The sequence below is a fragment of the Crinia signifera genome, chromosome 4 (genome assembly GCF_055691185.1).
Source record: "Crinia signifera chromosome 4, ASM5569118v1, whole genome shotgun sequence".
NCBI lineage: Eukaryota > Metazoa > Chordata > Amphibia > Anura > Myobatrachidae > Crinia > Crinia signifera.
Window position 1 is genome coordinate 306,398,049 of NC_139220.1, and position 24,615 is coordinate 306,422,663.

General features: G+C 41.7%; 1 protein-coding gene across 1 annotated transcript in view; it reads left to right on the top strand.

Moving 5' to 3' along the window:
- LOC146073310 (uncharacterized) overlaps positions 1-24,615 on the top strand; it is an 85,721-nt gene that overhangs the window by 23,891 nt on the left and 37,215 nt on the right. Inside the window, exon 4 of the mRNA XM_083180487.1 lies at positions 10,164-10,667. Within this exon, the coding sequence (XP_083036613.1) occupies positions 10,164-10,667 (504 nt within the window). The remainder of the gene's footprint in view (positions 1-10,163; positions 10,668-24,615) is intronic.

Below are 24,615 nucleotides of genomic sequence, written 5' to 3' on the forward strand. Positions count from 1 at the left end.
TTTGGTGATTATCCAGTTTTCTAGCCACTGTTCAGGGGCAGCTCCCTCTTTTTTTCTGGGACCCCCACAATTCTAATATTATTGCCGCATTCCAGCCCTTCCATTTCTGACAACTGGTTCTGCAGCCCTACCACTGCACTTTTTAGTTATTTTACTTGTGCCTCAATCGGGGACTGCCTCTCTTCCATATTTGATATTCTTTGCTCAGTCTCTTCTACCCTCTCTTGAACTTTTTGTACATCTTGTAGCAACAGACCTATTTGGGCTTCACTACCTTTAATTGCGTCCAGTAGTTTTTGCGTCATTGTTTCTGTTAGAGGATCTGCCAATGCAGACTTTGATAATACTGAGGTATTTGGGGACAGTGAATATCGTGTTTCTTTTTCTTTATTCCTAGTCTGGGGATTATTGCTTCTCGCAAACCTTTCCAGCTTGGCAGCAGCTGCAGCCTGTCCTGTTTTCCCCATCGTATGGCTCTTACCCAATGACTTACTGGATCAAGTATCACCTGGTTACACACAGAGCTTTTATTATTCTTTGCCCCCTTTGTGGGGGGCTACATGTGTCCCCCAACTTATTTGTCCACACCTCCTGCTTCATGCAATTTGCTCAAATGGGCTTTCAAGGCACCTTTTTACGATTCTATGATACAGAGGGTAAAAAAACTCTTTTTACAGTCTTTAGGGTTCTCACGACTTCCACTGCTTATTAGTATCTCAGCTGGTACTTCTGCTTTATAGGATTTATTCACTTGGTATGTTTCCACTTGCTTCCAATGGGAGACTCACACCCCATCGCTTGCCACATGCGCCAGAGTGGGTGCGGTTTCCTGTGCCTCAATCGTATGGGTCTTCTGTATAACTGCAAGGTCATCCTGTATTCAGCAGTGCTGCCTTAGCAATGAGGGCAGTGTTCCCTCTAAACTGTGCATGTGTGTGCGCGCACACAACTCACTGAGCATGTGGACAGACATTACAACAGAGCACATAAAGCAGCAGTGGTCCCATTTTTGCAGTTGTGGACTAAATCAATGTATGTTTCATGCTTTAACTACATCATGTGCTGTGTTTTGAATGTTTAATATCATTTTGAAGAAAAGTTAACACAAATGCTGAACATCATTTTCCAGTTTATGGGAAAGAGTGTTTTGAAATAAGAATAAGGGCGCTTGTGTGCTGGAACAAAAAAAACAAGAAAAGAGAGACAAGTACTCCCCTGTGACTTCCAGTGAGTCCTGTTGTAATTCTCCATTGTGCTTTTCTTATTGAGGAATATGAAACGACAAAAGAAAGGAGAGAGGGTCGTTCCCCTTGTGTAACCCTGTTTTTTTTGGGGGGGTTTCAATCACTCTATTCTGTAGTATGAACAGTTTTATGATGTTATTCACTTCAGATCAATCGGGGTACCTCCCCCTTACAGTCACACTCACACAATGTGCAGATCAATACGCCTTACAAATGATACTCCCAGGGTCATCAAACTGCAATCCAATGATAAAAGATGGGGTTCTCCCCCTAAACCATATACTCACAAAGTAGTAGATTTCAAGCCGCATAGAGCAGGTTCTTTCTCTCGTGGATTTATCTCTCCCAAACCAAGAATAAATTCTGGATCCTTGTGTTTATAAACAAGTATCCTTTATTGTAAAATACACATTTAAAATCACATAGGGCTATTGGGCTGTATGGAACCAGTTAGGGCTGGACGGAATGATGTTAAGGTATGTGGAACAAGTTTTACCGTGGCCCCTGTTCCTTGTCCACTTCCAGTCCACGTCCTTTCCGCTCCACCAGCTGTTTGCCTCCACAGGTATATGCAAAGGGAACTCTACCGACGCGTTTCGAACCTCAGTGGTTCTTTTTCAAGGTGTACCTGTTCCCTCTGCTTTCCGGATATATATATAGTGTCTTAATTGCAGTCCCATGTGTGGATCATCTAGTCTTAATTGTACTGATGCATAAAATAAATCTCACCATAGTGAATCCATGGCAAGTTATTTCCCATGCAGGTTCCTGTCTGTTTGCGGCAGTCGCTCCCCCACCACCGCATAACTTCCTGTGACACGGCAGTGGCTCTCCCGTTGCCGCGTCACTTCCTGTAAACGACATGGTCCCACAGACCTCGCAATTTCCGGTCGCGGCATACCAGTGTCACGTCACTTCCAGGATTGGCTCTCCGGCGGTGACACCTGTCTACCGCCTGGCTTCCTGGTATAGTTTATTTGCGTTCCAGCGGCTTTCTTTCTCTGTTTCCGGTCACATGATTCGCTTTTTCTATGCGTTACACATGTAGTCACGTGTCCCGCTTCTCTTTGTTTTCCTGTGTCCCATATATGGTATTCTTTCTCATTAAGCAAGAGAAGTTCCTTCCATTCTAAGGACCTATTAGAGCATTGGAATTAAATTTAGCAGCATCAGTTTCTCTTTAGCAGCAGTGTATAGCAGCACAGATATTTAGCAGCATATATTTTGGCAACATATTTCACTAAAAATAATTATAGAAATTTAAAAATGTTAAAACTGATTATTCTGAATAAAAATTATATTTTTATAAAATACAATGGATTAAAAAGATGACTTTTTTTAAGAGAGTGGGGTTTTAAAAGGAGGGTTTAAAATCTGGAGGGGCCATGAGAAATTCATCTAACTAAAGGAACCACTTTAATTCAAAATCCTTGTTCAGTCCCCAGGGGCCAATGTGTTGCAATTATAGATGAGTTTCATTTCTGCTTGGGCTAGTATTTTAGGCAGATTTTTGTTTCTTTCAGTAGTTTTCGCCAGTTTTATCCCCCAGAAGCACATGATTTCATTGGTGGAGCACTTGTGGTGTTTTTTTTTAAATGAGAGGACAGGGACTGTGACTCCACCCCCTTCCTAATGTTCCTCAAATGCTCTCCGATGCGGGTTTTCAGTGGCCTGGAGGTCCGTCCGATATAGACCTTATCACATGAACATTTAATAGCATACACTACATTTGGGGTATTACATGTGATAAATTCTCTAATTTAAAAAAATTGTCTTTAACTTCATTCCGTCCAGCCCTAACCGGTTCCATACAGCCCAATAGCCCCATGTGATTTTTAATGTGTATTTTACAATAAAGGATACTTGTTTATATACACAAGGATCCAGAATTTATTCTTGGTTTGGGAGAGATAAAACCACGGATGAAAGAACCTGCTCTATGCGCCTTGAAATCTACAACTTTGTGAGTATATGGTTTAGGGGGAGCACCCCATCTTTTATCATTGGATTGCAGTTTAATGACCATGGAAGTATCATTTGTAAGGCGAATTGATCTGCACATTGGGCCTTATTCTGATCGGTGTGGCCGGATCCGAATATGCGGCAATAACCTTGCGTGCCAAACCCCGCCTTCCATACGGATCGCCAACTCCGTCCGTACGCGGTAAGAAGCTGGCCGAACGAACCGCATGTGTATTTTTCATGGAATACGCCTCCTCCATCTCAGGGAACCTCCCCCATCATTCGATGGTCGCAGACCATCGAATGCAGGACCGAGTGGTCCACCAGCTCCCGCAACCTCAGACCACACTGACATTTTTCCATGCAAAAGCAGGGATCTGGCCGGGCAGCTGACATCTGGCGATGTCATATGTCCGCCCCCTACACGTGCGTCACAACTGCATTACCATACGCACGCCCAGCGTTTGCATTGGAACGCCCATGAAACGCGGGGAGTATGCATTTGGTAATGGGCCCAAATAGCCCTTCACGCCCCTCTCCACCCCCTGTTCGGAGTGTAAACAATTCATGCGGGATTTGGCCGTACACCCCGATCGCACATGCGCAGAGACGCCTCTGCACATGCGCAGACACAAAACATCTGCGGCACGAACGCACGCGGATATTACCGTACCAACCAGAATAAGGGCCATTGTGTGAGTGTGACTTTAAGGGGGAGGCCCCCCGATTGATCTGAAGTAAATAACATCATAAAACTGTTCATACTACAGAATAGAGTGATTGAAACCCCAAAAAACAGGGTTACACGAGGGGAACGACCCTCTCTCTTTTCTTTTGTTGTTTCATATTCCTCAATAAGAAAAGCACAACGGAGAATTACAACAGGACTCACTGGAAGTCACAGGGGTGTATTTGTCTCTCTTTTCTTGTTTTTTTGTTCCAGCACACAAGCGCCCTTATTCTTATTTCAAAACACTCTTTCCCATACATTGTCCATTGTAGGGAGACTAGGTGGTCTCCTTTTGTTTTGAAAGAATATAGGCAGCTAAGGCGCAGACTAGAATTTTACCAATAGACAAAATACAAGGTCATTTTCCAGTTATATATAGAAGTGATAAACAAAAATAAATTTTTTTGCCAAAGTTGCACAGCAAAAAATTTTTGCCGCACACAGCCTTCGTAAAATTAGAGGGAACATTGAATGAGGGTGGGTAATATGTGCAGCTCAAAAAGGATTCTAGACTGTCTCTTGTCCAATTTCCAGAGGAAGGTCAGGAGGGCGCCTCCATCAAGGCCAGTGAGGGAGCAGGGATCCCGCAATGACAGCCCCCAGTTACACCAGGCAGGGAAGCCCTTTTACCCACCAAGAGTGGCCACCCCACCATCCCAGTTCACCAAGATATAAGGTTCAACTTATTTGAAGGCAGGGGATGCCCTGTGGATGAAATCCATATTTATTGTGGTGGACCGGCAAGGGGTACCTCTGTCCTCTAGGATCGTGGGGGTTCATCAGGGGACCGAGCGCCTGCAGTGCACTTCCTGTTGCCCAGCATCAGTGTCCTGTGTCCAGAGTTTCTGCACACTGACAAGCTGTGCACCACGTGCGGGACTGGGAGGGTGCAGAGAGGACACCGGAACAGACGTCACACGCCTTGGGTCATAGGGGATATCTATTCCACCTCCTTCTTAGCACACCCCATTGCTCCAGACTTCCACCCTACAACATCTGCTCTGAGGTCATGCCCCAAGACTAGCCCCGGCTTCCCTGTACTTGAGCATGCAAAGATTTCTTATGGATTGATTAACAAGTATGGGATGATTGAAACTGTATGGGATTGCCCAAAAGCTACTTACCTTCCTTTGATATAATGGTAAACTATATAATCAGCACCATTAAACAAGCCACAGATAATTATTTTTTAGAGTCCCATTAATTATAAGAATCTTTAAGACATAGTAGATTCTCATAGAACAAAAAAAAGAGTGCAAAAATGTTTTAATCTCTTAATTATTTTATACACTTTTCACATTCTACCATATATTTTGCTGGCTTTTAGCAATTTTAGCATATGTACTAATAAAAGTTACATTTTATAAAAAAAAGTATGTTTGTCTGTAATTATTCCATACAAAATGAGTCTTACACATATAGATTAATCTAGTGAGTGCCCCAAAATAGGAACCCTTTTTCTTTTTGCTTTTGAGATATTTGCTAACCAATTTTATTAATGACAGCTTAACTAGTTAAGCAGTTTATTACCTTATTCCTCCTTTTATTGGTCATAGTTAGTATGTTAAATTACTCCCTTAAATGTACTGGTTCTCAAAAAGTCCCTTAAGCAAATGTTCAAATCTTAGGGCAAACTGTTATGCCCATGGCGGTCACATGTACTTGTAATAAAAAGTATGCATCAGACAGAAAATAATTATTTAAAATAATAAATTCTAAGTAATCCATTAATCTGCCATATATATGTACTGGTCCAGCATCAGGGTTTAAGAAGTGGCCAACCTAGACATGGTGAGTTCAGTAATATCTTGTATATAGATATATAGATATACATAAATTATATGTATGCATGTTTGTTATTATTAGTAGTGAATCATTGTAGAGTTCCTGCTGATATGTAGAACATCTCAGTGCTGACTCTCTGCCTGGACAATAGGTGACTCCTAAACAAAAGCTTCCATTGGTAATATAACAGGAGGCCAGAGGCTGCTGTGATCTAATTACAATACAAGGTGTTACCCTGCCAGGGTGTAATTAGCATTTCCCATTGTAGTAAGTGACTTTAGGAATATTTACACCTCATTTACAAGACAAGGAGCTGGGCAGGAGGAGCTGCTGTGGTTAATGACTGTATACTAATGTTATGTTAACCTAATTTACATGTCACCTCTCAGTGTAAGAATTCCTGCAGGGCACCCTGGGAACTACTGGGGAGAGATGGGGAGGAGTGACTATAAATAAGCTGTATCAGGCCACTGGGAGCTGATGGAGGAGCTGCTGGATCAGTTACAGTTGGAGAGCTGGGAGGACGGAGGAGTAAGAGAGAGACAGAGGAAGGATCTACAGAGTAAGGTAATTATATTATAAATAAGAAAATACTGATACATGAACAAACCTTTGTAGATATTATTGTACAGATATTGTCTTTTTATCAATGATTAGTCTATATTTGTGATATCTATTGATAAATAACGCACTGCAAAAAACTTTTACAAATATCTAGATATTACAGTATATTACATAATTTTACATTATCATGTGGAACACTGTATGGTAAGATATACTTGAAGAAGTATAAAAATTACTGTGAGTTCAAAATAAATGTGTAAACATATTAATATGAATTTCTAGTTTGTCAGTGACATTGGGGGAAGTTTAATAGCATGAGAGATTCAGAAAGTGAGAGGTTTGGTAAGAAATCTCCAGCGGCAATCATTTACACTGCTAAAGCAGTTTGATTTTACTGTGTTAATGATTGCCGCTTTAAAAAACCTGAAGATTTCTTACAAAATCTCTCACTAAATGTCTCATCCTATTAAATTTCAACCTTTGTATAAGCCAGTAATGTAGCAGCAGTAAAGTATTCTCTCTCATTATTGTAGTAATGAAGGAATTCCTTCTTGAATAACCATATGAAGATGCATTTTTATCTATGAGCATCAAACTACTAATTGGATTATGCTGTACGATGGTTTTGTTTTACAAAAGTGACCAATGATTTAACCTTATACATAATTTACCACACAATTAGTAAATAAATAATAGGTGAGATGTGGGTCACTATATAATACTCTCAGCATTGAGACCGGTCTGATCCATAAGCTTGATTCTTAATTGCTCTCAAGTAACACATTAATACAATTTGGCAAAATTACCTTAAACCAACTTTTTAGAGGTAGATAGAAGTGATCTCATCCTCACCTTCTTTTATTTTATATTCTTCATATATAAACAAAGAAAACATATACATAGTGTAGAAGTCCTTATACACAGTTTTTTTCTTGTAAATACAGGTCCTTCTTAGCTCAGAGTTTATAGGGAATGGTGTATTCTTTTCTATATGTATGGTATCACCTCCGTGAGACTAGAGACATTGATTGATGCTCACACTCAGCTTACATCCCACAGGATATCGGGAAACTTATAAAGGTTTCTTTCACACAAATGTTCTCCTTTTTTATGTACTCAGGAAATCATCTCATATGTATGCTTACTTGTACTAGGCCCGGTCTCCTCCTATAATGGTTTCTTTTGTGTCCATATGAGACAATAAAGCCAGATTGTACCTCACTAAAAAACTGTTTATTGTTCCATAAAAACACTGTTTATTAAAAATTAGTATGGATAAACACATTACCAGGGAGTCACATGGATGACATACCACTGTACAAAGATTCTGCAATCAGATGATAGAAAAACCTGGGGATTGCTCACCAATAGCAGGTCCGTGGACTGTGGTGGGTGACCCACTCCTGGAAAATAAAATATAAAATAGCACCCAACGCGTTTCAACTAGTTATTAGTCTTTTTCAAGGCATCTAATAGATGACCTCTAAAAAATAAATCACCTCCGATAACAACTCTTCCGATAACAACTCTGATAACAACTCTTCCCTTAACTAGAAGTCTTTATGAAAGGCACTCTGCTCCATATTCAGAGCATATATTGATGCGATAGTCAGAAGTGAATGCCTTAAATAAAGAATCAAAATATTAAAACGACCCTTTGGGTCCAAATAGGAGGGTTCTAATATACAAGCCAATGAGTTGTGCAATAATATAGCAGTGCCTTTTTTTTTGTAGAAGATGAATAAAAGGCATGGGGAAATATGTGGGAGGCCACTGAGGGGTGTGGGGTTTTTAAGTGCGATTCTTGCAATAATAATATGTCTATCTTCTGCTTTTTATGAATTGTATTGCCATGGTGCACATACGTGGCGAGTTCAGACCGTCTACATTTAACGACATTATATTTAAAGTCATGGTGTATATCAGTGGAAAATAGAGCTAAAGAGACCAGTGATTAACTATAATGTAAAACAATGCTTAAATGGGAGGGGGAGTAGTGAAATAAAAAGTAAAGGAAACACTAGAGAAGATGAGCAACAGGACATCTGAGTAACTGAAAATGGCCGCTGACTCAAGGACACGGTTATCCGCAACACTATTAGGTGCCATCCATTCCAGATAGGACCACCATGTTGCGGAGGGGGGTATCATAGTGGGACAAGGGGCCACCTCACTCCTCCACTGAAAAGCACCCTTTCATCTACCTTCCAATTGATTGGAAAATAAAAGACCCAGATGAAATATCTCACTAACTACCCTAGATTGATTAATTAAATCTCCACAGATATTATTAGATGATTGGGACAATTCATTTCATGGACAGGTAGAGCAAATGCTATAAAAATTAATGTGTTGCTCCGTCTAAATTTTCTTTTTCAGGCTCTCCTAATAATGTTACCCGCACACTCTTTTCAGAACTTACAGAAGACAATCTTACAATTTCTTTGGTCAGGAAGAAGGCCGTGGGTGCGTCTGAAAATTTTATACAATAGTGCTAAGGAGGGGGGACTTGGATGTAGATGTAGGATGTAGTCTTCATGTAGATGGGTACAGTTGGAATCAGAATTACTTCTCCTTCATTCTGTATCTACATTACTTTGACTCCCACATAATTTGCAGCCTACAAATACACATAGCTCACCAATTATCTCATTCACTCTGGCCCTATGTGACTGATTAGCCAAGTCTCATGCATTGCTGTCCTCTCTGCCGGCCTTATTCCCACTTTGGGATAACCCTGCTTTTCCCGATGGAAAGGATAGATGTTTTTTCAATTATTGGGTTAACACTGATTTTTTTGTTTATTACCGATATAGCTCACTCATATTTATTCCTATACTTTGCTGACCTACAGACAAAGTACAATATTCCCACTAACTGCTTTTACCAATTCTTACAGCTCCGCAGCTTTCACACGTCCTTTAATTACTTACACAAATCCACGCCTAGAACTGGACTACACTGGAATCTCTTTGTTACAACCGTTCCTCCTCTAAAGGTCTTTAGCACATTTTGCTCAAACATGGTGACCCTACCTGCATTTCACACAAATTGGCTTGGGAGACAGACCTAGGGGTCCAACTTGACCCTGATACATGGGATCAACTAAAACAGAATTTAGTCTCAGCATCCTCCGCAATTTGATATAGAGAAAATACTTTCAGATTATATGTCCGTTGGTACATGACCCCTGTGAGGATATCTCGCATTTTCCCAAATGCATCCAACTCTTGCTGGAGAGTTTGCGGATTGAGAGGCATTCTGCTCCATATTTCCTGGGAATGTTCCAGAATAACTTGTCTCTGGAAAGCTTTATATTGCGCATAAGGGAGATAGATGTCCCGGTTTTCCTCTTGTTTTTCTTACTACCTCAAAGCATACCAGACATCCCGAAACCAACTCAAAAGCTCATTTGGCATACGATTGGTGCCTGCCGCTGATCGGAACTCCCAGTCTCCTGCTGCTGCTGCATCCCTCTCATGAGATTTCCCCATTACTTGACTCCGACCCAACATTTTTCAATAAACAGATTATGCTAAAAAATATATAAAAATTGTAAATGACATGGACATATTTAAAATGAAATATAAAAATACATAATGTTTTATATATAAAGTAACCCTATTACAGTGATAGTAAAATTACAATAGTATAGCTTTTAAAATATATATTTTTTTCTTGCAGGACAAATAAGTAACAGGATTTTCATTTGGAAGACGCCTTGGAAATCAACACAACAGTCAGATCAATCCACCTACACCATTTCTTCCTGCGAATCTGGGGGGCTCACTAAAGCTACTTTCATTTTATACATAGGAGAAACCTTCTGCAGCTAATTTGTTTCTCATCTAATACATGATGAGTCTGACAGGAGAGAGACCACATCTGTGCTCTGAGTGTGACAAACGCTTTACATATAAATCACATCTTCTCATCCATCAGAGGAGTCACACAGGAGAGAAACCATATCTGTGCTCTGAGTGTGACAAACGCTTTACATATAAATCACAGCTTCTCATCCATCAGAGGACTAACACTGGAGAGAGTTTACATCTGTGCTCTGAGTGTGACAAATGCTTTACATGTAAATCACAGCTTCTCATCAATCAGAGGAGTCACACAGGAGAGAGACCGTTTACATGTTCTGAATGTACCAAGTGTTTTACAGTAAAGTCACATCTTGTTAGACATCAGAGGAGTCACACGGGAGAAAAACCATTTAAGTGCTCTGAATGTAGCAAGTGTTTTATCCAGAAGCCACATCTTGTTATACATCAGAGGAGTCACACAGGAGAGAAACCATTTAGTTGCTCAGAATGCAGCAAGTGTTATACAAATAAGCATCATCTAGCTACACATCAGAGGAGTCACAATGGACAGAAGTCATTTACAATGCTCTGAGGACCTGAATGTATCACGTGTTCCTCATGTTCCCTTGTATCCCTGCAATGGGGATGATACAAATGTCTGTGGGGGGCCGCTTTCAGGGCTGGTCACCTGAGAGAGAAATTCAATTGTTGTTGTATTAGTTTTGTATTATTATTGTATTGCATCTAGTACTCAGTACCTGTATAAACGCTGGTGCAGACCCATTGAGAACATTAATAGAGTCAGGTGAGACACACTTAGCACTTTGTGTCTGCAGGAACACCAGCACAGACACGCTGAGAATCAGCAATCAGCTGTGACATGCATATGGAGTAAGTGCTGATGGATGAATAGAGCGGGGCAGTGTCCCATAATAATTAGCACTTAGTTACTGTACTGTGCCATTATAACATAAACTCTTATGTGCCCATGGAGATATAACCTGAATTACACCAATATAAAGTCATCTGAATAAAGGCTCTGATAACCCCTTCAGTGGCGGGTTTTTATTACCATGTCACCTCTCCCAGGGCGGGTTTTTATTACCATGTCACCTCTCCCAGGGCGGGTTTTTATTACCATGTCACCTCTCCCAGGGCGGGTTTTTAAATAATGAGTTGATCATGAAAATTCATCTATATAATAAGTTGAAGAGTCTGTGTGCGTGCGTGCGTGTGTGTGTGCGTGCGTGTGTGTGTGCGTGTCCGTTGCATTGCGGACACACCGTGGCACTCAGAGCCACCAAATTCTGCAACAAGATACCTCTGTACCCGGTGGTGTGCACCTCGAAGCCGTTTTTGGGAAATTTCACTTAGAAATTTAAAAAAAAAAACAAGTTTTAATTTGCCTTAATTGATGATCTGGGAAAAGGATCGACGATCTGGGAAACCGTTGCGAAGGAACAACTCCACACCTGATTTCATTGCTGTCATTGAGTATGAATGACACATTCTAACACTATGGTGGAGACTTTAAACAATTAGGAATAAATGAGGATATACATAGACCACACATCACACACAAATGTACACATTGTACACGTGCACACACACAAAGTACACCACATACGCACACATAGTACACAACACACACATATATACGTAGCGAGCTTCACACACTTACACATTGGACAGATACACACAACAAAACACACACAAAACACACCACATGCAGTACATCACAAACCCATATACACTACAACACACACCCAAAAACAGTACAACAAACACACACACACTTAAACATTGTGCAGATACAGAAACACACACAAACATTGCCAGGATAGGCACAGCACACTACACTACACACACATGTATACGTAGCGCACCTCACACACTTACACATTCGGCAGATACACACAACACACACACACACATAACACACCACTCACAGTACAACACACACCCACATTCACTACAACACACAGCCAAAAACAGTACAATACACAGATCACACACACTTAAACATTGCACAGATACACACGGCACACACATTTATACGTAGCACACCTTACGCACTTACACATAGGGCAGATACACACAGCACACACACACACATAACATACCTCTAACAACACAACACACACCCACATTCACCATACACACCCAAAAAACAGTACAACATACACAAAACACACACTTAAACATTGCACATATGCACAAAGACACAACATACACATACTGTATATACATAGCACACCTCACACACTTACGCATTGGACAGAAACATGCAACACACACAACCACATACACTACATCACACACACAAAAACAGTACAACACACAGAACACATAAAAAATTGACGTTTATTTAACAGTCTGTACCAGCAAATAAAAACTGTACCTAATGTACCGTTTTTTCTTTTTTCCGCATATCCGTCTCGCCAGTCCTCCAGCCTGTCACTGCGCTCCCCAGCCAGTTGCACTGAGAAATCTTTGTCCTGGCCAATGCACCCCTTGATCAATACAAAATGGGTACACTGCACTCACCCTGTCAGTTGTATGTTAGGCACTGCTCTGTCTTGAGGGTGTCCCAGACTCTTTTGGTTCATACTGTAGATAATGTTTGGTCGATGGGCATGAGCGCTGCATGTATTCGTTTGAATGTTATGAGTGTAAGAATTTGAAGAATAATACTGAGATGAAGATTTGCCACGTTAAAGTGTACAATTTACTCAATAAATTGTGAAAAAAATATATGTACATAGAAGTACAACCAAGAAATAAAAGTAGGTTTAAAAAATAAATTCTAATTCAAACTGATAATTGTTTGGATGGGGTGGGTTGCCAAACAAATCTATAAGTGGAGGGGGGTATGGCTATTGTGGGCATAATTGGTGTTTGGTACACCTACAGGGGGTCCCCAGTTGATGAGAAATTTTCACTACAGTGTCACCGTAGGGGGAAATCCAATTGGGGTTCAGGTGGTCTTTTAGGGACCCCTTTACAATCCCGTTGGTCTCTTCTCCTAAAGCCTATGGTCTCCCTCAGTGACTGACTATTATTAAGGGAGACCGTAGGCTCAAGGAGAAGAGACCTACGGGATTGTAAAGGGTTCCTAAAAGACCACCTGGACCCGAATTGGGAATCCCCTTATGGTGACACTGTGACCATGACACTGTAGTGAAAATCCCATCAAATGAGTAGCCCCTGTAGGTGTACCAAACACCAATTATGCCCACAATATCCATATCCCCCTCCACCTATAGATTTGTTTCACAACCCACCCCCATCCAAACAATTATGAGTTTGAATCAAAACTTATTTTTTAATCCTACTTTTATTTCTGGATTGTACTTCTATGTACACTTATATCTTTTCATGATTTATTGAGTAAATTGTACACTTTAACATGGAAAATCTTTATCTCAGTCTTATTCTTCAACTTCTTACACTCCAAACCTTATCAATGCACCCATTGATGATTGCGATGGCTGGATCGGTGGATTGGCACGGCGGGTGTAGGGAAGAATTTGGCCCATTGCCCCCATTCCCAGTGGTGCATTGCAGTGTTGTGCGGGTAGACTGCGTTGCGTTATGACGTCATGTGGCCAGGCCTGCGGACATGCTCCCACACTCAGGGGCTGCCCAACTGGTAGAGATGACCGGTGCATGTGCTTTACAGATCTCCAGACCTCAGAGACTGCTGCAGGCTGGATTGGTGAGGGGAGCGGGAGTGGCAGGGAGCGTTGAATTTTTTATTAATTATGGCGTGGTAAGTAACGCCCAGAAACTGTACAATTGAAAGTATAGAAATGGAGGTGTGGCCACATCCCTTTCTGATTATGTACCGATTTCTGACCCTCAGATGTTGGAGGCTATGTCATAGGTGCTAAATCTCAGGAGTGGGTGTAGAATTCATCAACACATACAAGTTATCAACTCAGGATCGTTGTGTTTCAAACAACACCACCACACCTGAATTCATTGCCATCATTGAGTATCAATGCAAACACATTCTAACATTATGGTGAAATCTACAACAAATTACAATCTTAGGTCTTTGGCACAGCATACTGTAAGATTACATTTTTCAGCAATTTTGGAAATAAAAAAACCCCAAGGTTTTCCCGGGCAACGCCGGGCGGGTCAGCTAGTCTTACAATAATTTGTTTAAGAATATAATAAGTAGTTTTCAGAATATTTTGCCATGAAGGCAGACTATAAGCAAAATCACACACACAAATTCTAATACTGTCTTTTGGTGTGATCATTTACAAAGCAGCCTTCTGGATGTAATGGGATGTCCCACACAGCTTACATTCCCATCTATCTGCTGGGATACTACTTCTTTCCTGTGGCTGGTATATGGGTTGGGAAGTGTCTTTCAGTATGACGAGCTGGTGGGTCAGTTTTTGAGGGTCTTCCTCCCATGAACACTTTCCTATTCATCGTATACTTTTGTAAAATCCCATGAATGACTTTATGTCTAAATTGTAGGAGACTGCAGTTTTCATCACCACTTTTCCCATATATATAATATGGGCAATCACAAGAGTTATATCAAATGAAAGAATAGTTTCCTATACCATCTGACACTCTTTCTGAGGCATTCATATGGTTTTATTTTTTGGTTTCATCTGTCTACTCCTACCATTTTTGCCTTGTAGTCTAGAACTGCCTCTGGCTTCTTCACCTGTGTGACATAGTCTTCCCATTTGATTGCTGCTTAAATTCCTGATGTGTAGCATCAATTTCTTCAATTTAGCAGCCTGCAGTTCCTTTGGCATTTCCTTCCTTTGTAAGTTAACTGTTCCACAGGCTCCAACACCATGACATTGCAGCTGAAGGAAAGGCATAGGACTCGAGAACCATCGGTCCATGAAAACAACATATCCTTTACCGATAAGTTCTGGGCACAGCACAAGTTTGGTCACTGAAGCATGGCTTATTAGTTTATGTGAAGTACTCTCTCCCTCCCGCCCTTCTTCACCTTGGCCAGTGTAAATGAAAGTCCCAGGCATATCCTGATTGTGATTCACATATGAAAAATATTTGTATTCCAAACCTGGCTCTCTATAGCGGAATATATTGTTTCATTAGTTGCCTTCCTTTGAATAGCATAAGGCTGTCAGCTACAGAAATATATTGCTCTGGCATATATGTTTATATAGATTTGAGGATTTCACACTGGATTTATGCCAAGTACAGGTACACCACCGATTTTCCGGCATCATTGGTTCCAGTGCCATGCCGGATTATCGATTTTGCCGGATTATCGAAGGATTTCTAGTTTTTACTAATTTTGCACCTTCAGTACATTTCTAAAGCAATAAATAGTCAAATATATGCTACAGCATAATATTAATGAATGAATAAACACAGTAGTGTATGCAAAACTGTTTCTTACAGTGTACTAAGTGCTTTATAAGCAAAACAGGTATCAGGTATATTTTGAACAAACATTAACAGTAAGTGCAGTATGAATGAAAGTCTTGCTGGGACCTTGGACGCCATATCAGCCCCACTGCTGCCTGTTGTGTCACCTGCGGGATCCTTGGAAGCTGTGCACAGTGGCACTTGCTTATGCTGTGTGTTCCGCCGATGTGCGGTACTTGCTTTGACCCCAGACACCATGATGCTTCCTGTGTCACCTGCAGTGTCCACGGAAGCTGTAATCACTGACACTTGCGCCTATTGCATGTTACGCCCATGCGCAGCAAGTGTTCCTGGATTAAAAGAGTTCATAAACCTCTTTTAATCTGGACAATTTACAATTTTGCTTTGTCCGGATTAAAAGAGGTCCCTAAACTTCTTTAATCCGGACAAATCAAAATTGTCCGGATTAAAAGAGGTTCCGGACCAAAGGTTGCCGGAAAATCGGTGGTGTACCTGTAGTATATTTTACGTGATAGGATTTTATTGGCAGCGTTTGCTCCAATACCCAAAATAGATAGCTATTAGTTGCTTTATTAAATATGTGGGTTGGAGGTGCTCCCCTAAGTCAGTGAAGACATTAAGATACACAGAGAAAACGAAGACTTGTGTTGGGGCACTAAATAGATGAGAAAGGATGTATACAATTTAAAAATTAACTTTTATTTGGTTGATTTAAAAAAGAGTCCTAAAATATCCCTTCAGTAATTGACTGAACTGGGTGTAGGAACTAGAAAAGAAATACTAGTATGGTATTTCCAACAATACATTTACCACAAAACAAGACTGACATACATTCAACGCACACTGATAGTATTATTATGAACCCTTTCAATAAAGGCAATTAGCATAAAATATTAAAAGGAGGATCTCTTCTCATTAACTGCTTAGCTCTTATCCTACTATTGAGTACACATTAATTTGGCAGAAGATATCAGTCCTAGGAGTGATTTACACTGACCGTTAAACACAGTGAATTATATTATCATGAGAAATTAGATCCTGTAAACAACTTAATTAATATTCCAAGATATACACAAACTGTTGTCATATTTCTCACAGGGCACATAGTATTGGTTGTGACATATAACTATTCTGGTATTCAAAAAATATATATAAAGGGAGCTCCAGGCAAGATTCTCTTTATTTTCCACGTTCTCACTATCGTGTGCCAGAGGATAGTGAGATGGGAATTCTAACAGAGATGCTTTAGCTCAGGAATGACAGTTTAAAAGTTCCTTCTGCTGCTTACTTTCAGTTATTCAGCAATACTGGTGTTAAATAACATTGCAGTACTACTGGCCAGCTGTCAGCAAAGTGAGAGGAACTAAATGGAAACTATGTTTGTGCAATCTGTATCTATTTTATCAAAGGAAAGATTGGTTATATAAAGAAACAATTAATTGGTATGGTAACAGCGTATGCTGTTTAACCCCTTCCCGACATTTGACGTACATTTACGTCATGGTCGGGAAGTACTTCCCGACACATGGCGTAAATGTACGTCATGGCTTGTAACTGTCACCGCGTCTATAGACTGGTGTCACCCCACCTCACCCCGCCCGCCCCCAAAGGCCGTGATTGGTTCGTCGGACCGACGGACCAATCACAGCCAAGGAGGGGGATTTAAACTAACGGTGACTGCACTGCAGACGCCATTCCGGTCTGGAATTGCGTGCAGTGCGGTCACCGTGCCTAGCTGCCGCAGTATACTGACCTGAACCGAGCAAAATACTTACCTGATCACTGCTTCATCACTGCTTGTAGTGTGCTGGATGCTTCCTGGATCCTGTTACTACTTGTGACTTCCTGTGTTGTGAACTTGTGCTGCTGCAGTGTAATAGCATTAGATAGAGAGAGATAGAGAGATAGAGAGAGATAGTGTCAGAGAGTGCTATATTTTGTGCTGCTGCAGTGTGATATAGTTATAGATAGAGAGATAGAGAGCGATAGAGAGAGAGAGATAGAGAGAGATAGAGAGATAGTGACAGATTGTGCTATATTTTTTTTATATAACTGACTGCTGCCCCCCCTTTTGTGCTGATCAGTATAAATTAACTGATCAGCAACTTTTTGGGGGCGCAGGTTTTTTTTTAATATATATATATATATGTACCTGTCAGTGCTGCTGCTGCAGTGTCATAGAGTGATAGATAGTGAGAGATAGAGAGATAGAGAGATAGAGAGAGATAGTGACAGAGAGTGATAGAGACTGCTATATTTTGTGTCTGCTGCCCCACTTTTGTGCACCCCCAGCAACTTTTTGGGGGTGCAGGGGTTATTTTTCATATATATAACTGTCAGTGCTGCTGCTGCAGTGTCATAGAGTGATAGATAGTGAGAGATAGAGAGATAGAGAGAGATAGTGACAGAGAGTGATAGAGAGTGCTAAATTTTGTGTCTGCTGCCCCCGCCTTTTGTGCTGATCACTATATCTGAGGTGATCAGCAACTTTTTGGGGGTGCAGAGGTTTTTTTTTTTATATATACCTGTCAGTTGCTGCCAGTTGCACTGTCAGTTGCACTAAAGGTTGTGCACCTGCTGCCCCTCACTGGTAATCAGTGTCGCATCACTGATCACCTTTTTTTTTTTGTGGGTGCTGTGGGGTCTTTTTTAAAAAATTTTTTTACACACACTGTGATTTTGTGGGTGTCCTGTGGCCACTGTGCGCTGATCAGTGACGTACATCACTGATCAGCTTTTTCGGCACAGGGTTGATCTATTTTTTTTTTTTTTTGATCAAATTCCTGTTGCCTTTGAGCGCTGTTCAGTGACGGACGTTACTGACCAACATCTGTGCTCAATTTTTGGCGCAGGACTTTTTTTTTTTTTTTTTAACCCCTTCAATTTTTTTTTTTTTTAACCCCTTCAATTTTTTTTTTTTTAACCTCTTCAATTTTTTTTTTTGTATAAAGTATTTTTTTTTCTGCACTACATACACACTACACACTACATACCCCCCGGGTTGAAATAAAGTTTGTACCCCCCCTACATTATACACGTGTTGAAACATTTCACTACCAGTAACACAAAAATAAAAATGGCATCCCAAATGTCATCCCAAATGTCATCCCAGTCATCCAGAAGAATGTATTCAGCGGAGGAGGCATATGCCATGCTTGCCTTTGACTCTGACACAGCCAGTGAGGCAAGCGGGGAATTTGAAGGATTCGTCTTAAGCTCCTCTTCCTCCTCTGGTGATGAGGGACCCCCTCAAAGACGCCCCCGTAGAGCAGCTGAGACCCCCCCCCCAATAATTGATCTCGTATGGACCCCACCACCAGACAATTTTGAGCCCCAGGTTCCTGAGTTTTTGGCCATGCCAGGAATCCAATTTGATTCCACAGGTCTCAGAGAAATTGACTTTTTCAAATTATTTTTCTCTGATGATTTTATAAATTTAATGGTGGACCAAACTAATTTATATGCCCAGCAGTTTATTGCTCAAAACCCCACGTCATCATTTGCTAGGTGGACCCCTGTAGATGCAGTAGAGATGATGACGTTTTGGGGTCTGACAGCACCCCATTTTACCGTATGGCCATGCCCCGGGCTCGATTTGAGACGATCCTTAAATTTTTGCATTACAACAATAATGCACAGTGCCCACCCAGAGATGATCCCACCTTTGACCGGCTATTCAAAGTCAGGCCGGTCATTGATCATTTCAGTGCCAAATTTGAAGAGATGTACATCCCAGATAAATTCATTTGCATAGACGAGTCCCTTATACATTTTAAAGGAAGGGTTAAATTCCGCCAGTACCTTCCCAGTAAGAGGGCAAGGTATGGCATAAAAATGTATAAGCTGTGTGAAAGCACCTCAGGGTACACTCACAGGTTTAGGGTATATGAAGGGAAGGATTCAAGAATTGAACCGCCAGAATGCCCCCCCCTCCCTCGTAGGTGTTAGTGGAAAAATTGTCTGGGATTTAGTGCACCCCTTCCTGGATAAAGGTTATCACCTCTATGTGGATAACTTTGACACTAGCATCCCCCTGTTTAAGGCCCTTGGTTCAAGAGGTACAGCAGCTTGCGGTACTGTGTGCAAGAACCAAAGAGGCCTCCCAAAAACGCACATTGCCCAAGTAATGAGAAGGGGTGAAAGCAGGGCACAATCCACCGAAAATATGTTGTTGGTCAAATATAAGGACAAGAGGGATGTCCTTATACTGACAACAATTCACGGAGACAGTACCACCTCCGTCCCTGTACGAGGTACCAGTACCCACACCTCAAAACCTAATTGTATCCTGGATTACAATAGGTACATGGGTGGAGTGGATCTTTCAGATCAGGTACTGAAGCCGTACAGTGCCCTGCGGAAAACAAAAATCTGGTACAAGAAGCTGGCCGTGTATATCATCCAGATGGCACTGTATAACGCTTACGTGCTATTCCGTTCTACCGGCCAGAGGGGGACATTTATGCACTTTCAAGAGGAAGTCATAAAGGGCCTAATATTTGGGAACCAGCAGGCAGAGGGCCCCAGTACTTCTAGTACTGGCCCCCGTATTGTACCAGGGCAGCATTTTCCTGATGAAATCCCCTCCACTGGAAAAAAGGGCAGGACACAAAAAAGGTGCAAAGTTTGCTATAAAAAGGGAATAAGAAAGCAAACTATTTTCCAGTGTGACACTTGCCCCGACAAACCCGGCCTATGTATAAAGGAGTGTTTTAAATTATACCACACATCTATGGATTATTAGGTTCATAATTTCACCGTGCTTCGGGGGTCTTGCTAATGCCACATAGCACCCACCATTCATTCCACCAGAATCTGAGCCGCAAAATCCAAAAATCACTCCTTCCCTTCTGAGTCCTGCCATGCACCCAACTGGTATTTTTTGGTCACATGTGAGGCATTGCCGTACTCGGGAGAAATTGGGGCACAGATTTTGGGGTGCTTTTTCTCCTTCATACCTTCTGAAAATAAAAAAAATTGAGACAGAACTGCATTTTTGTGTAAAAAAATGTAATTTTTCATTTTCACTGCCCAGTTGTATAAAAATTGGTGAAACCCCTGGGGGTTTGAAATGTACACTATACCCCTAGATGAATTCCCTGAGGGGTGTAGTTTGCAAAATGGGGTCACTTGTGGGGGGGTTCCACTGTATTGGTGCTTTGGGGGTCTTGCTAATGCGACATAGCACCCACCAACATTCCACCAGAATTTGTGCTGCAAAATCCAAATATCACTCCTTCCCTTCTGAGTCCTGCCACTTTTTGGTCACACATGAGGCATTGCCGTACTCGGGAGAAATTGGGGCACAGATTTTGGGGTGCTTTTTCTCCTTCATACCTTCTGAAAATGAAAAATTTTGAGCCAGAACTGCATTTTTGTGTAAAAAAATGTAATTTTTCATTTTCACTGCCCAGTTGTATCAAAATTGGTGAAACCCCTGGGGGTTTGAAATGTACACTATACCCCTAGATGAATTCCCTGAGGGGTGTAATTTGCAAAACGGGGTCACTTGTGGGGGGTTCCACTGTATTGGTGCTTTGGGGGTCTTGCTAATGTGACATAGCACCCACCAACATTCCACCAGAATTTGTGCTGCAAAATCCAAATATCACTCCTTCCCTTCTGAGTCCTGCCACTTTTTGGTCACACATGAGGCATTGCCGTACTCGGGAGAAATTGGGGCACAGATTTTGGGGTGCTTTTTCTCCTTCATACCTTCTGAAAATGAAAAATTTTGAGCCAGAACTGCATTTTTGTGTAAAAAAATGTAATTTTTCATTTTCACTGCCCAGTTGTATCAAAATTGGTGAAACCCCTGGGGGTTTGAAATGTACACTATACCCCTAGATGAATTCCCTGAGGGGTGTAGTTTGCAAAATGGGGTCACTTGTGGGGGGGTTCCACTGAATTGGTGCTTGGGGGGTCTTGGTAATGCGACATAGCACCCACCAAAATTCCACCAGAATCTGAGCTGCAAAATCCAAAAATCACTCCTTCCCTTCTGAGTCCTGCCATGCACCCAAATGGTATTTTTTGGTCACATGTGAGGCATTGCCGTACTCAGGAGAAATTGGGGCACAGATTTTGGGGTGCTTTTTCTCCTTCATACCTTCTGAAAATGAAAAATTTTGAGCCAGAACTGCATTTTTGTGTAAAAAAATGTAATTTTTCATTTTCACTGCCCAGTTGTATCAAAATTGGTGAAACCCCTGGGGGTTTGAAATGTACACTACACCCCTAGATGAATTCCCTGAGGGGTGTAGTTTGCAAAATGGGGTCACTTGTGGGGGGGTTCCACTGTATTGGTGCTTGGGGGGTCTTGGTAATGCGACATAGCACCCACCAAAATTCCACCAGAATCTGAGCTGCAAAATCCAAAAATCACTCCTTCCCTTCTGAGTCCTGCCATGCACCCAAATGGTATTTTTTGGTCACATGTGAGGCATTGCCGTACTCGGGAGAAATTGGGGCACAGATTTTGGGGTGCTTTGTCTCCTTCATTCCTTGTGAAAATGAAAAATTTTGAGCCAGAACTGCATTTTTGTGTAAAAAATGTAATTTTGCATTTGCACAGCCCAGTTGTATCAAAATTGGTGAAACCCCTGGGGGTTTGAAATGTACACTATACCCATAGATGAATTCCCTGAGGGGTGTAGTTTGCAAAATGGGGTCACTTGTGGGGGGGTTCCACTGTATTGGTGCTTGGGGGGTCTTGCTAATGCGACATAGCACCCACCAAAATTCCACCAGAATCTGAGCTGCAAAATCCAAAAATCACTCCTTCCCTTCTGAGTCCTGCCATGCACCCAAATGGTATTTTTTGGTCACATGTGAGGCATTGCCGTACTCGGGAGAAATTGGGGCACGGATTTTGGGGTGCTTTTTCTCCTTCATACCTTCTGAAAATGAAAAATTTTGAGCCAGAACTGCATTTTTGTGTAAAAAAATGTAATTTTTCATTTTCACTGCCCAGTTGTATCAAAATTGGTGAAACCCCTGGGGGTTTGAAATGTACACTGTACCCCTAGATGAATTCCCTGAGGGGTGTAGTTTGCAAAATGGGGTCAATTGTGGGGGGGTTCCACTGTATTGGTGCTTGGGGGGTCTTGGTAATGCGACATAGCACCCACCAAAATTCCACCAGAATCTGAGCTGCAAAATCCAAAAATCACTCCTTCCCTTCTGAGTCCTGCCATGCACCCAAATGGTATTTTTTGGTCACATGTGAGGCATTGCCGTACTCGGGAGAAATTGGGGCACAGATTTTGGGGTGCTTTGTCTCCTTCATTCCTTGTGAAAATGAAAAATTTTGAGCCAGAACTGCATTTTTGTGTAAAAAATGTAATTTTGCATTTGCACAGCCCAGTTGTATCAAAATTGGTGAAACCCCTGGGGGTTTGAAATGTACACTATACCCCTAGATGAATTCCCTGAGGGGTGTAGTTTGCAAAATGGGGTCACTTGTGGGGGGGTTCCACTGTATTGGTGCTTGGGGGGTCTTGCTAATGCGACATAGCACACACCAAAATTCCACCAGAATCTGAGCTGCAAAATCCAAAAATCACTCCTTCCCTTCTGAGTCCTGCCATGCACCCAAATGGTATTTTTTGGTCACATGTGAGGCATTGCCGTACTCGGGAGAAATTGGGGCACAGATTTTGGGGTGCTTTGTCTCCTTCATTCCTTGTGAAAATGAAAAATTTTGAGCCAGAACTGCATTTTTGTGTAAAAAAATGTAATTTTTCATTTTCACTGCCCAGTTGTATCAAAATTGGTGAAACCCCTGGGGGTTTGAAATGTACACTATACCCCTAGATGAATTCCCTGAGGGGTGTAGTTTGCAAAATGGGGTCACTTGTGGGGGGGTTCCACTGTATTGGTGCTTTGGGGGTCTTGCTAATGCGACATAGCACCCACCAACATTCCACCAGAATTTGTGCTGCAAAATCCAAATATCACTCCTTCCCTTCTGAGTCCTGCCACTTTTTGGTCACACATGAGGCATTGCCGTACTCGGGAGAAATTGGGGCACAGATTTTGGGGTGCTTTTTCTCCTTCATACCTTCTGAAAATGAAAAATTTTGAGCCAGAACAGCATTTTTGTGTAAAAAAATGTAATTTTTCATTTTCACTGCCCAGTTGTATCAAAATTGGTGAAACCCCTGGGGGTTTGAAATGTACACTATACCCCTAGATGAATTCCCTGAGGGGTGTAGTTTGCAAAATGGGGTCACTTGTGGGGGGGTTCCACTGTATTGGTGCTTTGGGGGTCTTGCTAATGCGACATAGCACACACCAACATTCCACCAGAATTTGTGCTGCAAAATCCACATATCACTCCTTCCCTTCTGAGTCCTGCCACTTTTTGGTCACACATGAGGCATTGCCGTACTCGGGAGAAATTGGGGCACATATTTTGGGGTGCTTTTTCTCCTTCATACCTTCTGAAAATGAAAAATTTTGAGCCAGAACTGCATTTTTGTGTAAAAAAATGTAATTTTTCATTTTCACTGCCCAGTTGTATCAAAATTGGTGAAACCCCTGGGGGTTTGAAATGTACACTGTACCCCTAGATGAATTCCCTGAGGGGTGTAGTTTGCAAAATGGGGTCAATTGTGGGGGGGTTCCACTGTATTGGTGCTTGGGGGGTCTTGGTAATGCGACATAGCACCCACCAAAATTCCACCAGAATCTGAGCTGCAAAATCCAAAAATCACTCCTTCCCTTCTGAGTCCTGCCATGCACCCAAATGGTATTTTTTGGTCACATGTGAGGCATTGCCGTACTCGGGAGAAATTGGGGCACAGATTTTGGGGTGCTTTGTCTCCTTCATTCCTTGTGAAAATGAAAAATTTTGAGCCAGAACTGCATTTTTGTGTAAAAAATGTAATTTTGCATTTGCACAGCCCAGTTGTATCAAAATTGGTGAAACCCCTGGGGGTTTGAAATGTACACTATACCCCTAGATGAATTCCCTGAGGGGTGTAGTTTGCAAAATGGGGTCACTTGTGGGGGGGTTCCACTGTATTGGTGCTTGGGGGGTCTTGCTAATGCGACATAGCACACACCAAAATTCCACCAGAATCTGAGCTGCAAAATCCAAAAATCACTCCTTCCCTTCTGA